The following is a 13,227-nucleotide window of genomic DNA, read 5'->3' as shown; positions in this document are numbered from 1 at the left end:
AGCTATGATCAAACCACGAGAAATGAAAAGCATAAAGCGATGGCGGAATCTCAACACTTCCCCTAATTTATGAAGCCTGAGATATACTCCGAAATTTCAGCTCTCTTCGTCCAAGTCGAACGAGATCGGCATTCGAGAGCGTTTCCTTTTCGAAGCCATCCATAACCTGATTTAACATCGCCGCTGCAAGCTCACTCCGTTGTATATTCGAAAGGGGCCGTCCAAAAAGACTGGCGATACGAAGAAGGTTCGCCACTAAAGCTCGTGACCATGTAGTGGAGTTAACAATCACGCCAGGCTGAGCGATGCAAATTTTGACTCTGTCTTTTTCGGTAGGGAATCTAAGGACCATGAGCTCTGTATTGCACTAGTTCCCCAAAAGACACATTAGCGTAAGATCCAGAATATAACAAAGGGTTCTAACGCGTTACCCGCATAATATGGTAATCCGCCATGATTACTGGCTTCTTTGTCGGATCTCGTGATATCCCCTCCGCACTCAAGTACATGAAGCGGAAGGGACGCGCCAATCCTGCCTTATACATGGCCTCAAATCCGAGCTTGGTGCAGTCCTGGCACACACGCTTAACCTCAGCAAAGTCAAGACCCCCGGTGCGAAGGGGCGTGGCAGAAACACACCTATATTAACCACAAATTGTTATCATCACCATTCATAAGACAGTCAGGGATGTTGGTTGAGAAATACCAGATACAAGCATTGGCCCCAGCAAACTCCGCCCTCACATTATCTGGATATTTACCATAGTCTTGAACGACCACGCTCCTCAGCTTCGATGAGTCAAAACTTTCGTCAAGCTGTACGGGTTTGTGGGCTAAAGCAATGACCTGAGTGATCTCACGAATTTGTAAGCTTTGTCTCACAATCTCAGTGCCCAAGAGACTGGTCGCGCCAGCTAAGATTAGTTTCATCGTTCTTCCTAGGTCGGGTTCTAGCGTATCTGTGTGGGCGACAGCGAAGAAGTGTGGTGGTTCCTTTGAAGGTTGGGAGTTGGCATGAGTGTCAATATTTGGAGACAGCAATCGTGCAAAACTAGTAGTGCCTTCCCCAAGGTATGGCCTCGCTCCTTCCTTACATACATGTACCTATACTCATCTCGTATTGAACATTAGGTAACTCTCGGGCACGCTACCTACCTACCTAGTGTACCTATATCAGGTACATAGTCATTCCACGTATGACAGGCCTTTATGCTCATATACCTAGCTAGGTATACATATGTTGTATGCGGCTCCATCTGCAGACTACCGGCCCACGGGAACCCGAACGCCCATTTGCCGGGCCCACTTGCCGAGTTCGGTACATATGTTCCAAGGCTTTTGGATTTTCAGTTAATATAAGAAACGAGATGGAGTCTTGAAGTGCAATTTCTTGCAGTCTTTGTTGGAAATGGATTGTACGGGAAGGTGAGATACACATGTAGGGCTTTCTAGAAACATGTAAAAGAATAAGAGACGAACACTTGGCCAAAGTGCAATTGAACTGGCAAAGCATAAGTATCCATTAAATCCTAAGAATAATGGATAATTTAAATACAATGCAATCGCAATTTGATGCGTTGGGGGTTCTTCTTTTAAATAGAATGATTTTGAACAAGTCAGTGATGAGATATACCCCATCGGGAAGTGTGAGTGACACTGACACATTAGTCCAGATTCCGCGAAAATTGCCAGTCAATGGATGGTTTGAAACTCTATTGATTACTTTGCTTTGTTATCGCGCTTTTATAGCCTAGAAGACGCATTCTTGAGCTCCCGACTAGCGTTTCCTTGATGGATATAAGCTTCGTTTCAAAGGCTGGATGTGGCAATTACTAGTATGTTTAACACATGCCATGCTATAGATGTTTAAATGCTAAATAATTAGAACGCAACTTGAATCACATACAACAGGCTGTTTCCCGAATTATGTATTTGTCCAAGCTTTCTCTTGTCGTCGCATCTTGGCTGGCGATAACGGTCGCCGGCAATGGGTTTGATCCTGAGAATTATGCAAAAGCAGACGTCATAGTCTCCGATGTTGTGGTCGTTGGAGGCGGCTCATCGGGAACTTACGCCGCTATAAACCTGCGCAAGATGGGACAGAGAGTAGTGGTTGTGGAAAAAGGGAAACACCTGGGTGGCGACACAAACACTTACACTGATAAAGCTACCGGTCTCACTGTAGACTATGGTGTACAGATGTTCCTGAACAGCTCTATCACGCGTGATTATTTTTCCCACTTCAACATCTCCCTTGTCAACTACACCAGATCAAATATCACTACGTCGTTGGCGGACTTTAATACCGGAAAGCCTGTACTCTTCAAGCCCAGTCGAAATCTCACTGGATGGGCCGTTCAGCTCGCCCAGTACCCTTGGCTGGACTATACCTGGAAAATCCCGCAGCCTGTTTCCCCAGACCTACTGCTACCGCTGGGGGACTTTCTTGTTAAATATAACATGTCCGATGCTGCTTTTGACCTTTATCTCAACGCCCAGGGAATTTCAAATCCACTGCAGCAATTGACAGTGAATGTGATGAAGATGGTGGACCCTGCGTATCTGAGTGAAATAACAGGCGCCAGTCTTGATACCGCAGATAAAAACAACTCTGAGCTATATATTAAGGCTCTTGCTGAGCTGGGATCAAATGTGCTCGTATCTTCGACTGTGAGAGCTGCCTCAAGACCAGGAAAAGGGCAAGGAGTCGTACTAGTCGTCAAGACGCCCACCGGACAAAAGCTCGTTCAAGCATCCAAACTTCTTATCTGCATTCCCCCAACTCTACGGAACATGATGCCATTTCGCTTGAACTCACAGGAGTATCGCGTCTTTTCACAGTGGACCTATATGGGCTACTATGGCCTAGTACTCAATAACACTGGCTTGCCTGAAGGTTTCCAATGGATCAATGCAAACGACTCATCCGCAACGTACCATATTCCTCGGCAACCTGGAGCTTCCCATATTACGAGTACCCGCATTCCGGGGGTGTTCTACGTCTGGTACCGCAGCCCATCACGTATGCCGCGGTTAGCAGTTGAGAAATCGACTATTCAGGCCATCCAGAACCTGCAGAAGGCGCATAACCTTACAATTAAGACTCCCAAAATTATCAAATTCAAATCTCACGCGCCTTTCAAGCTGAGTGTGTCCGCTCATGCTATCAAAAATGGTTTCTACCGTGATCTATATGCGTTGCAGGGGAACCGTAGCACTTGGTACACTGGTGCTGCATTAATCGCTCACAACGAAGAGGTTATTTGGAAATTCACGCAGGCGCTATTGCCCCGGATTATTGCAGCTCCATGAGGAGCTACCTCTGCGTGCTGTACATTGTAAAGTGGGTTGATAAGAGTTGTGGGGTTCGCCGTTTTTCTGTGGTTTGCGTCTATCTATTTCTCATTTTTCAAGCTACAAGACTGCGAAATTAAAAACGGCAACCGAGGACTTCCAAACCTCATTTACAAGCTTATCCTTGACCTCAGGGTGCTTGTACACGGCCCAGATTGTATCATGACAGGAGCAGTTATATAATTGATCACGATGGGAGTCTGCTAGATGAGTGATATGCTCCCCTCTAAAGTCATTATCGACTAGTGGAGTAAAAAGAGTCGGCTTTGAATTCTCTTCAGTGAGTAGCCTCTTATATAACTTAACGGTCACCGTAGCCCATACTGCCGCCACGGGATCTGCATTCAAAAGCTTAGTGAATATCGGAAGTTCCAATTGCTACATTAGCTAGAATAATTTTCTTTGGCCTTGGAGCCGTATAGTCGGCTGGCTTCAGCTCCAAGGGTTGGTGCCTGGTGCGACCAGCCATGCGCTTTGAAGTGATGAAGCTGCGACTCCCGCCCCCTATTTTGGCTTTGCGTTAGATACATATGTAACTATATTATGTAAATTCAATATAGCTTGGTACAAGAACCAGATTCCGCACACCAAATCCTTTCCAGTTTGGTAACTCCGGACGGACTTAGGTACCCACAGTCCGGGCCGGCCCGGGGCTAACAGGCCAGAACCGCTGATCATCGGAGGTTATCCCCAAACCTTATCCAGTAATGTGAGATGGAGTTCCCTAGGACAGGCAAGCTTGGGCTCCACATTTCATGCCTGAGGAAGGGGTTGAGAATCTTGAAAATCTCTATAAATCGAGTCTGTTCCCGTCTCGATCAAACGTGAGATGACTTTGTTTGTAGTTGTTCCAGGCACACGTACTGCGGGGTATTTTGCACCTAGTATTTGTGGCATTTTGTGCAATTCTTGTTCCGCCTGGAATACGCCGTTAGCCCGAACTTGAGAATTGGAATGGGCTGGCCGAATGGCCCCAATTGCGACATTCCATATCGACAGAGATCCTGCAGAAACCGAATCTGGCTAGTCGAGATTCCAAACTTGGAATAATGACCGATGAGTAAGCATCACATTACTCCAGGGTTGTCCAGATGCATAACGGCGAGTCTGGCCAGAAGTTTCAGAGCCGCGTGCAGAAGATCACCTGAGCTCAAGCAATATAGCCGTTTAACAATTCCAAATTACATACAACGTTTTTTGGCCCGGGGGGAGATAGCGAGCCTATCAACATTGGAGTTTCGCAATACCAATAGCCATGGGTGGCTGCCGTGAATAGGTGCCGTGCCCCAGATAAGCCCCGCCTTGTCATAATGGTGGCAGCAGGATGACGCAGGTCCGAGAAGTGGATGCATGGAGATGGAGTCCGCAGCTCTTGGCGCTTGATTGCCTTTGGAGTTAATTCGACCCTTGAACAAAAGGTGGTTTAGAAATGAACCAACTCTTTAAACACCATGAATATATATTTATGGTGCACTATATTTGAGGTTACTGTATTCGGTTAGTGTAGCTCCCCAGTATATGCAACGGCCTCGCGTGGCTCTCATAGGCATAGGGGAATATTAACCAATAATAGAGAGGTGTTTCATGTATAATGTCGGGCAAATGGAGTACATATATTTCTTGTTACTTTGGTCAGTCGACCAGGTCAAGTCACATCAAAGCTTTTCCCTTAAACTTATAGTGTGCTAATATTTGTGGTTGCAACGATATCAACTTGCCGTCTTTCCGTGGCCATGAGGGGCATGCACTAGGTGCCATTTGACTTATTACGAAAAACCCTTTTGATCGGGTTGAAGCTGTCAGGCCATAGAGGAGGAGGTTAACGAGTGAGATTTCCGGATATTCGGCTCTATCTGATCTATCTGTAACCCAATCAATTTTCTGATACGCTCAGCTATAGATCTAGAGCCCCGTTTCATTGATTGGTTCTTATATGAGCCCAACAGCCAACGAGTGTATTGCCAAAGTCTGTATTCAAGTAAGGATATCATAGGAGATACAAAAAATCTATTAAATAACGTAGACATAATGCTAGTTCAGCATGAGACATTGGGGAAGAGATTCTGAAACGGCCCAATGACACAATTAATCCCCCGTGCATCTTGGCTTGTGAATGCGTGGATCGCAACTACTTTGTGCTACACTTCCCTAGCTTCACTAGCTCTAGATCAGTTTTTGGTAGGAGTTATTTGAAATACGAATTCCAAATAATTGTCCACGTGCTGCATTGAGAATAATTACAACCAGTCGGTGTAGCGTATACACACGACAACCTACCACACTGCGAACAATTTAACAATCCGAGCATCAAGCTTGATGAGCAACTAACCAATTTGGCTAATAGACCCAACACCAGAATGACGGATCATTCAACTTTGGATCAACAATCGACAAACGTGGCTAACCAGCTCGTACATGCTCTCACCATCCAGCTTATCTATACTACCCAAGTGGCGTGACGGAAAGACTAACGCCGCAGCCAGCGCAGGGACGGAAGTTTATTCGAAGCTATCAAGATAATTAGCCCTTTACCCGTAGGAAAGCACCCCTTGGTTACCTGAAAAGCGCGAGAAAGTCATGAGTATAGGGTCAATTAGGAAGTAGTGCTGATCACACCATGCGTAAGATATTCTCTTCGGGCTTCATCGGGGAAGAAGGATGGACTTTCGACAAGTACAAACTGCCAAATGTAGAAGATCGTGAAAAAAGACTTTCTACAAGGGAAGGTGACTGGGAAACAACCACTAAATCTATAATTGCCGATACTCGGGCAACTTGGGGTTGAGTGCACTCAATAGTCTCAGTCAATAGCTATAAATACCCACTACAAAAACCTGTCCCATTGACTCGGATAGTCTTGTTTTCTTCCTTGAGGCGTAGTAACATTAAAAAACCAGCACTTTGTTCAATTCCAATATGTCAGGCTCACGACAGCAGCCTGGGTTGGTGAGACAAGAGCCACCTAACTGAAAAAGTGACTATTGGTGCTGATAACATAGGCCTGCGAGGAATGCCGCAAAAAGAAACTTCGATGCGATAGGCGAAAACCCCAATGTGACCAGTGCGAAGACTCTGGTACAGCTTGCCTTGTGAATCAGGTTCGCTCCCCACGGGGCCCTAAGAAGGGACACCTCAAAGCTTTGCGCAATCGCATTGGTTCGTTGGAGATAAAACCTATCTATCTTCCCTACTAATTTCATTCCCAGCAACGCTGGAAAGCATCATAAATTGTGATCAGGGAAATGTCGGTCTCACGGAAGTATTGGATAGCAGTGAGAAATATCACTCCGAAGAGACCGTTGAAATCCTTAGTCCACCCCAAGAGTATATTGCCAATCCCACGAACACCGAATACCATGATATCACCTACTCCATTGAGCCGTCAACAATAGCATCCCCCATTGCACCAATGACACCACCTGATCATGAGAGCTCAGATATGATCGAGGCAGATTTGTACGCAAAGCCCACCCTCTCAGTCGAGATATATCTAACAGCTAGTGAAGAGATCAGCTATATTTCGACAGAGTACACCCTGTCGTGCCGATGCTCCACCAAAGTCGGTACTTCTCCTGGTCACAGAGATTCAACAAGCCAACTTCTCACATCTGCTTGCAATTTGCAATGTGGGCGCTGGCAGCAGCTTCATCCGCCCATTTACAGGACATGCGAGAGTCTCTCTATACCCGTGCGCGGTCCAGGATTGAGGCTCTAGATTACGATATCGAATCTAGCAGTGCAGCCTGTCTCCAGGCAGCCCAAACGTGGCTTCTTCTAACCCACTACGAGTTTCGCTATATGAGCTACCGCCGTGCGTGGCTTACCGCAGGACGTGCCTTTCGTATTATTCAACTAGCCAAACTACACGAGATTGATCGGCTCAATGACGTTAGCATCAACATGGCACATCCCGAAGCATGGGCTGAAGCCGAGGAAAAACGTCGGACATACTGGCTAGCATATTGTCTAGATCGGTTCCTCAATATCTCAGACGAGTGGCCTCTAAGTCTACACGAGGGAGCTGTGAGCGGCTATTCTCTATTTTACAGAATACTCAGAGTAACACTAACATCTACCCCAGCTCTGCATATATCTTCCCGTCTCAGAGCCAGATTTCCAACACAGCAGGCCAGTCCTTATGGACTCCTTATATGACGAGATCGAGACCTCCGGACAGAAAATGCTACCGCCTTTCGCAGAGACAATTGTCCTGATTACGCTATGCTGGCACAGCGTTGCATTCCAGCGAGCCGCGTACGGTGACAAAACATCTCCGAGCGACGGACATACCTGGAAGCGCCATACTCGATTATACCAAATGGTACAACAGCGGCTGATGCTGATCTCACTACCCCCCTCCTCGCCAGAACTCCACGATCCCATGCGTCTCTTTACAAACATGCTCGCCAATGCTGCTGTGATATGGTTCTACAACATAATGGAGACCCTGCAGGTGGAAATTGATGATGAGATTATCCTTGTTCCGCTCTACTCCGCGTACGAAATAGTAGGTTTGGCGAAGCCGCTCACCCGATCCAGCTTTTTCAAGGTGAGGCCACCCCCCATTCATCCCCGTAAATTGACCGTGGGTTTTGTTTCTCATTGGGTTGTACAGGCGCATGCATTTTCTCCCATGCTACTATATCTCTCGGCAAAGTTTCTCAAGACACATGCCGATCAACCGAGTACATGTGTCCCCGCGTCGGAGGATAAACAGCAGAAGCTAGAGGATTTGAAAAGTGCTTTGCGGGTTTTGCAGGGTGGGAATAATTTAGCTATGAGCTACTTGGAGCTGCTTGACTCGGACTCGTTTCAAAAATTCTGCAACCTATCGACTATTCAAGGATGTACTATGTCTGAAGTTACAGATCAGTCGGAGCCACCTTTCTTTTTAGATATGATGAATCTTTTTTAGGTCGTGAATCAAGTTCCATTGATTGCATTTCTACCGCAGGTGATGGGACCTTGAGAACGAATTCGCCTAACTATAGGAATCGTATTGATGTTCGATCTACCTCTGGTGAATACCATATTGCTCGTTTTTCGTACATTTAACGATTCGCTCAAATGGCTAGATTAAAAAAGGAGTCTGAACGGCTGTGGTTGAGTAACACTGCTTACATAAATAGCAGTGCTCAGTTATGATTCTCGTGGCTGCTATGTATGCACTTCTACGTGATAGGAAATAAAAGCACACCCAGGCGATGCTCAGCTGCTTTGCTATCCAATGTCTTATGGCAATGACTGACACGATGGACTGCCCAACATCAGTTCGTGCCAAGGTTAGAGGGAAACGACAACCTTCTGAGCAGACACGCCCCTCATGTGACAATCCATAGCACTCTGGATTTGTGCCAGACCCTTCCCAACAACACGCGGCTTAGGAGCAGCAACAAAATTCCCAGTTTCAAGAGCATTAGGGAGGAATTCACGATAAACCATAGAGCCAACCTCAGTATGGACTGCAGAGCTCCCGAAAATAAACTTGGTTTTCACGCCGCAGCGCTTCGCCTTGATTAATATTTTGATGTTTGACCACATTGCGGCTGCCATAGCGCGGAAGGTTGTGGTTGGAACCCTTTCCTGGAATGGGAAACTGGCTCGGGCCACAAACTTCGAGCCATTCGTCTTTGCGAGAATTTCGATGCAAGCTTCAGTCGAGTTCTTTCCAATAGCAATGGCACCCACAACTTTCTTCTTCGACAGAGTATGGATAATTTGCTGGATAGTGAGCTCGTTGCGGTAATCAAATGTTGCGGATGCGCCCAAACTGGTGACATACTCGAAGTTTTGGGGTGAGCAAGTGGTGATGACCTCATAGCCAGCAGATACGGCGAGCTGGATTGCGTTGCAACCCACGCTGGTCGATCCACCCCACACCAGGACTGCTTCGGGGGGCGAGTTTGGGGCTGTGCCTAGCGGGGTGCCAGGGCGATTAAGAAAGAGAAACTCCGAGTGGAACAAGGCGGTTCCGGCAGTTGATAGGCCGAGGGGAAGAACGCAAGCCTCTTCATAAGAGAGCCAATCCGGAATCACTGTGACCATGTTGTCATGGATCACGGTGTAGTTTTGGAAAGCACCCTCGGACGACTTGTTGACACCCGGATCCATGGATACGGCGTGAGCAAGAACCCGATCACCAACTTCGATGCGAGAGACCATGTCACCAACCTGCACAACCTCACCGGCGCAATCATTTCCGAGCACAAACGGGTACTTGATCCAGGTAAACATCAGGTTGCCCATCAACTGCTTGGTCCATTCGATTGGATTGACAGCCACAGCATGATTTTTGACCACAATTTGATGGGCGGATGGAGGCGTATATGGCGCGACGCTAACTCTGAGGGGGTACGCTGATTTTGCAGTAAGCCACGCAGCCTGGTTCGAAGGACCCTGGTTGAAGGCAGAGGCATACTGGCTAGAGGCACTCTGGTTAGGAGCCATCGTGGGGATGAAGGGAGGGAACGAGATATGGAGGATCCAAATCAACATACGAAGTAGATGGGGGAAGATCGGGAATGAGAAGAGCAGAACAATGAATAATGAATTAGGAGTCAAACGTATCTAACAAAGAAAGGAGGAAGGAGGAAAGAAGGATGAGAAGATAGAAAGAGCGAGTGACGCCCCTAACATATATACGTGAACGCAATGCCATCCGCGATTCACAGTCTCTCTATTGAAGCGCCGAGCCAGTAGCTTCACTTCCGGAGTTTGCTTTCAGTCATAGGACTGCAATATCAATGTGATCAATTTGGAATGTCACCAGCAGTGTATTCAAGAAGCATGTATCGCCTTGAACTGCTATAAGTCCGAGATCTCAATTCAGGCGTGGTTTACAACCGAATTACGTTTCGCAAGTGTATTGAAACGTGCCAAATGCATCAAGCACTATGGATTTCCTACATTGTCTACAAAATTACATTTCCTGGGCCGACCTATAAGTATGCGGAGTAAGTAGATGCCCAAGAGTATTTATAAGCTATTAAAGACAGCTAGAAAGAGCATCCTTTACATAGCTAAGATCAATAACTTCAAACCAGCATTGCCACTGATTTTTATCTATGAGATCTGCCACGAAGGACATTGAGATAGGTCCCCATTGAAATACATCGTGAATTAGAAATTGATATTTCCATTTTGGGACTTGCAAAATCATAGCGAGAAATGGGAAGAAGGTTTCTACCGCTACAAGGCTACCATCATTCACTAGTTACTTTCCTAGGTAGTTTCGTCAAAGCTCTCATTGAACCGCGCCGCATCTTGTCCATTCCGATGTGATAAATTTCATAATTCCAAGCCCGTCAACCTTAATGTATATTGACAACGTAACAAATTGAAAGCAGAGTCGAGTGAATTAAAAGGAAATACAAGTCTACCGGGATCTATAAAATTGAGAAAGTTTGAGTTTGGATGGTTTTATCGCCGCCTAAATGAATTCAATGTTCGTTAGTATCTGTATCTCATCACCCACCGGGAACTTCGTCTATCTCTAGTTGATTTCATATATACCACCCTTTTTATATATGAGGTTATGGTTTTGGTCTTGGAGTTGGGTTCCACTCCTCGAAATTTACCTATACTATAAACTTTTCTAGAGTCTAGCAACGTTCATAACAAGCGTAGCCTTTGCATTTGCACGACGGTATGGGGAAACCTAACCTAACAGGGTAAAACCTATACCAAGGCTAAATCAACTCATATCAAGCAAGCTTTCAAAGCCTATTCAAGCCAGGTTTGGACCATGCAGTTATCAGCGTATACATTCATAGCACATCATATTAAACCAATTGCCCACTGCTCCATGCGGAGAATTTGGTCGGCTTCCGCTCCTGTCCATGGGACCTCATCCAGCAAGTTCCCTCTCTGTTAGATGTAGCCCATGCAAATCTCACGCAACGAGGGGTGCGAGCACATAGCTGGGCACAATCTGCAAAGGATGGGGTTTTGGGTGTGCCCAAATCCCAAGCTCCGGGATCATCCACTAATCTTGAATTAATACATGTTTAAAACGGGTGCTGGATAGCGCTTACACTTGGCGTAGTAGATTTTGAAGTTCTTGTTTCCGGCAGGGAGAATGCATCCATCGTCGCGTTGTTCTTTCCATATTGTCAGTTATTACACCCAATTTGTTCACTTGATCTGCAGAATATGGTTAGTGGCTTACCGGCATTCACAACTCCAGCTCGACACGATTCTCCCTTGCATTCCTTGTTGAGAGCCAGGTATGTAGAGTTGAGGTTATCGAGAGTAGATTGGAGGGTGGTTATGGTGGACTGAAGGTCTGAGATCTCATCTCGTTGCTTGATGATGTCCAGTGCCAACTGGTTGTTCTGGTTTTGGCAATGCTGGTTTATGAGGGCTTGTTCGGCCTTGTCCTCTTGGCATTGAATGGCCTGTTGAGCTTTCTCTTCGTGGCATTGCTGTTGTTCTTCACGGCATTGTCGTTTCTTCTCAGTGATCTCGTTTGTGTTTCGTAGACATTCCCGTTCAGCGTTCTCGGCGCGTTTCTTGTCGGTTTCGCACTGGTTATGGGCAGCTTCATGTACTTGTTTCTCACCCTCGCACCGATTCTTGTCATCCATGCATTGCTTGTTTTCTGCTTCGCACTCAGTCGGATCCGGGGTGGTCTCGATGACTCTCGCAATCAGCATGTGGTCATTGTTACTCTTCGGGTCAAAGTTCTGACTCATGGCAAAGAAACAATTTCCGCGTGCGTTCGAGCCAGTAGTGCGCCAAGATGTAGCAAAGCAGGTTTCATCCTTTGCGCAGAGTTCAGCACATTCAAATGCACTTGCGACATTGTGGCCCTTGAACTTGGAGGGTGTTGGCACAGAGCCACATGTATATTTGAAAAGAACATCCCCAACAAGCTCCTCCCCTCCAGTTCGCCCATCGGTACAACAGGCATTTGCTTCGGGCGAAGCTAGACATGGAGGATCCGGGACAGGTTCAGGGGCTCTCGCAAGTAGCATGAAAGCACTGGTCTCTTTCGATTCAAAATCTTCACCGATGGCGAAAAAGCAATTTCCGCGCGCGCTGGAGCCACTAGTTCTCCATGAGGCGCCGAAGCAGTTATCATCTTGTGCGCAAAGTTCTGCACATTCGTGAGCAGTTGCAACGGTGTGACCTGTGAGCTTGGAAGGGGATGGGGCAAATCCACAAGTGTACTGGAAATTAACACCACCCACAGTCTCTTCGCCTTGGACTTCTCCCTGGGTACAGCAGCCCGCGGGATCAGGCGAGGATAGACATGAGGCGCCAAGCGGTGTCTGCTGAGCCAATGCAGAAGCTGCACTCAGCAGAAGTAGAGTTGATTTTAAAACCATATTCGCCCTGTGAAACCGGCCAACTCTGGTGGTGTGGATAGTTTCCCCCCGGGCAAATATTGATATATATACTCAGCATGGGGAGACATTGATCCTACCTAATCTCCATGTCACTTTCGGCACTTAGTGACCCACTTTCCATGTAGGGCATGAATACTAGCCGCCGCAAGCGGAAGGTAAGGAGGGGATAGGGGGTTGTAATTGTGGTTATAATCATAAATTGACGCATGTGCTGAGTAAATAGGCCATTTCCAGCTATGAAGTGTGTGATGTGTTACCCCTAGCTGTTGTTCAGCTCAGCCACACATCTGAGATATCGCATCCTGCAAAACGTCACTCTAAGACAAGCATGCCGCACCTCTCGAAATGGAAATTTTCAAAGTTGCTCCTCACCAGCTATGTTACACGGCATCTATATTCAATCTCCGGACGCACCCGGGTGGAGTAAGGAAACTGCATCATGATGCATATGTGGTCAATAGATCCAATCATAAAAAGCAAGTTGCATATATTTGTACCAATGTCTATATATAATGTACGTAAG

At 46.6% G+C, this 13,227-nt stretch overlaps 5 protein-coding genes across 5 annotated transcripts; 2 read left to right on the top strand and 3 right to left on the bottom strand.

The window, feature by feature from the left end:
* Positions 1-67: 67 nt before the first annotated feature.
* On the bottom strand, positions 68-1,089 carry N7479_000444 (uncharacterized protein; the record flags this gene model as incomplete). Its single annotated transcript, XM_057248142.1, has 3 exons — positions 68-367; positions 432-639; positions 707-1,089. Coding segments are annotated over 3 exons (891 nt in total), but the record flags the coding sequence as incomplete, so codon positions are not given.
* An 837-nt stretch (positions 1,090-1,926) lies between these two features.
* Positions 1,927-3,312, top strand: N7479_000443 (amine oxidase, flavin-containing superfamily; the record flags this gene model as incomplete). The annotated part of the gene is made up of 1 exon (XM_057248141.1): positions 1,927-3,312. The coding sequence occupies one exon, from the start codon at positions 1,927-1,929 to the stop codon at positions 3,310-3,312; it is 1,386 nt and encodes a 461-aa protein (XP_057112573.1).
* Positions 3,313-6,270: 2,958 nt separating this feature from the next.
* On the top strand, positions 6,271-8,269 carry N7479_000442 (Zn(II)2Cys6 transcription factor; the record flags this gene model as incomplete). The annotated part of the gene is made up of 5 exons (XM_057248140.1): positions 6,271-6,300; positions 6,354-6,510; positions 6,561-6,810; positions 6,861-7,377; positions 7,436-8,269. 5 exons carry the CDS (start codon positions 6,271-6,273, stop codon positions 8,267-8,269), a joined length of 1,788 nt encoding a protein of 595 aa, XP_057112572.1.
* A 368-nt stretch (positions 8,270-8,637) lies between these two features.
* Positions 8,638-9,801, bottom strand: N7479_000441 (zinc-binding alcohol dehydrogenase family protein; the record flags this gene model as incomplete). Its single annotated transcript, XM_057248139.1, has 1 exon — positions 8,638-9,801. The coding sequence occupies one exon, from the start codon at positions 9,799-9,801 to the stop codon at positions 8,638-8,640; it is 1,164 nt and encodes a 387-aa protein (XP_057112571.1).
* Positions 9,802-11,135: 1,334 nt separating this feature from the next.
* On the bottom strand, positions 11,136-12,683 carry N7479_000440 (uncharacterized protein; the record flags this gene model as incomplete). Its single annotated transcript, XM_057248138.1, has 3 exons — positions 11,136-11,338; positions 11,388-11,453; positions 11,522-12,683. 3 exons carry the CDS (start codon positions 12,681-12,683, stop codon positions 11,136-11,138), a joined length of 1,431 nt encoding a protein of 476 aa, XP_057112570.1.
* Positions 12,684-13,227: the final 544 nt, after the last annotated feature.

The sequence above is a fragment of the Penicillium vulpinum genome (assembly GCF_028829585.1).
Source record: "Penicillium vulpinum strain IBT 29486 chromosome Unknown utg000001l_segment0_segment0, whole genome shotgun sequence".
In the NCBI taxonomy this organism is placed as follows: Eukaryota; Fungi; Ascomycota; class Eurotiomycetes; order Eurotiales; family Aspergillaceae; genus Penicillium; species Penicillium vulpinum.
Note: the sequence above shows the minus strand (reverse complement) of the source record. Positions and strands in the feature narration are given on the sequence as shown.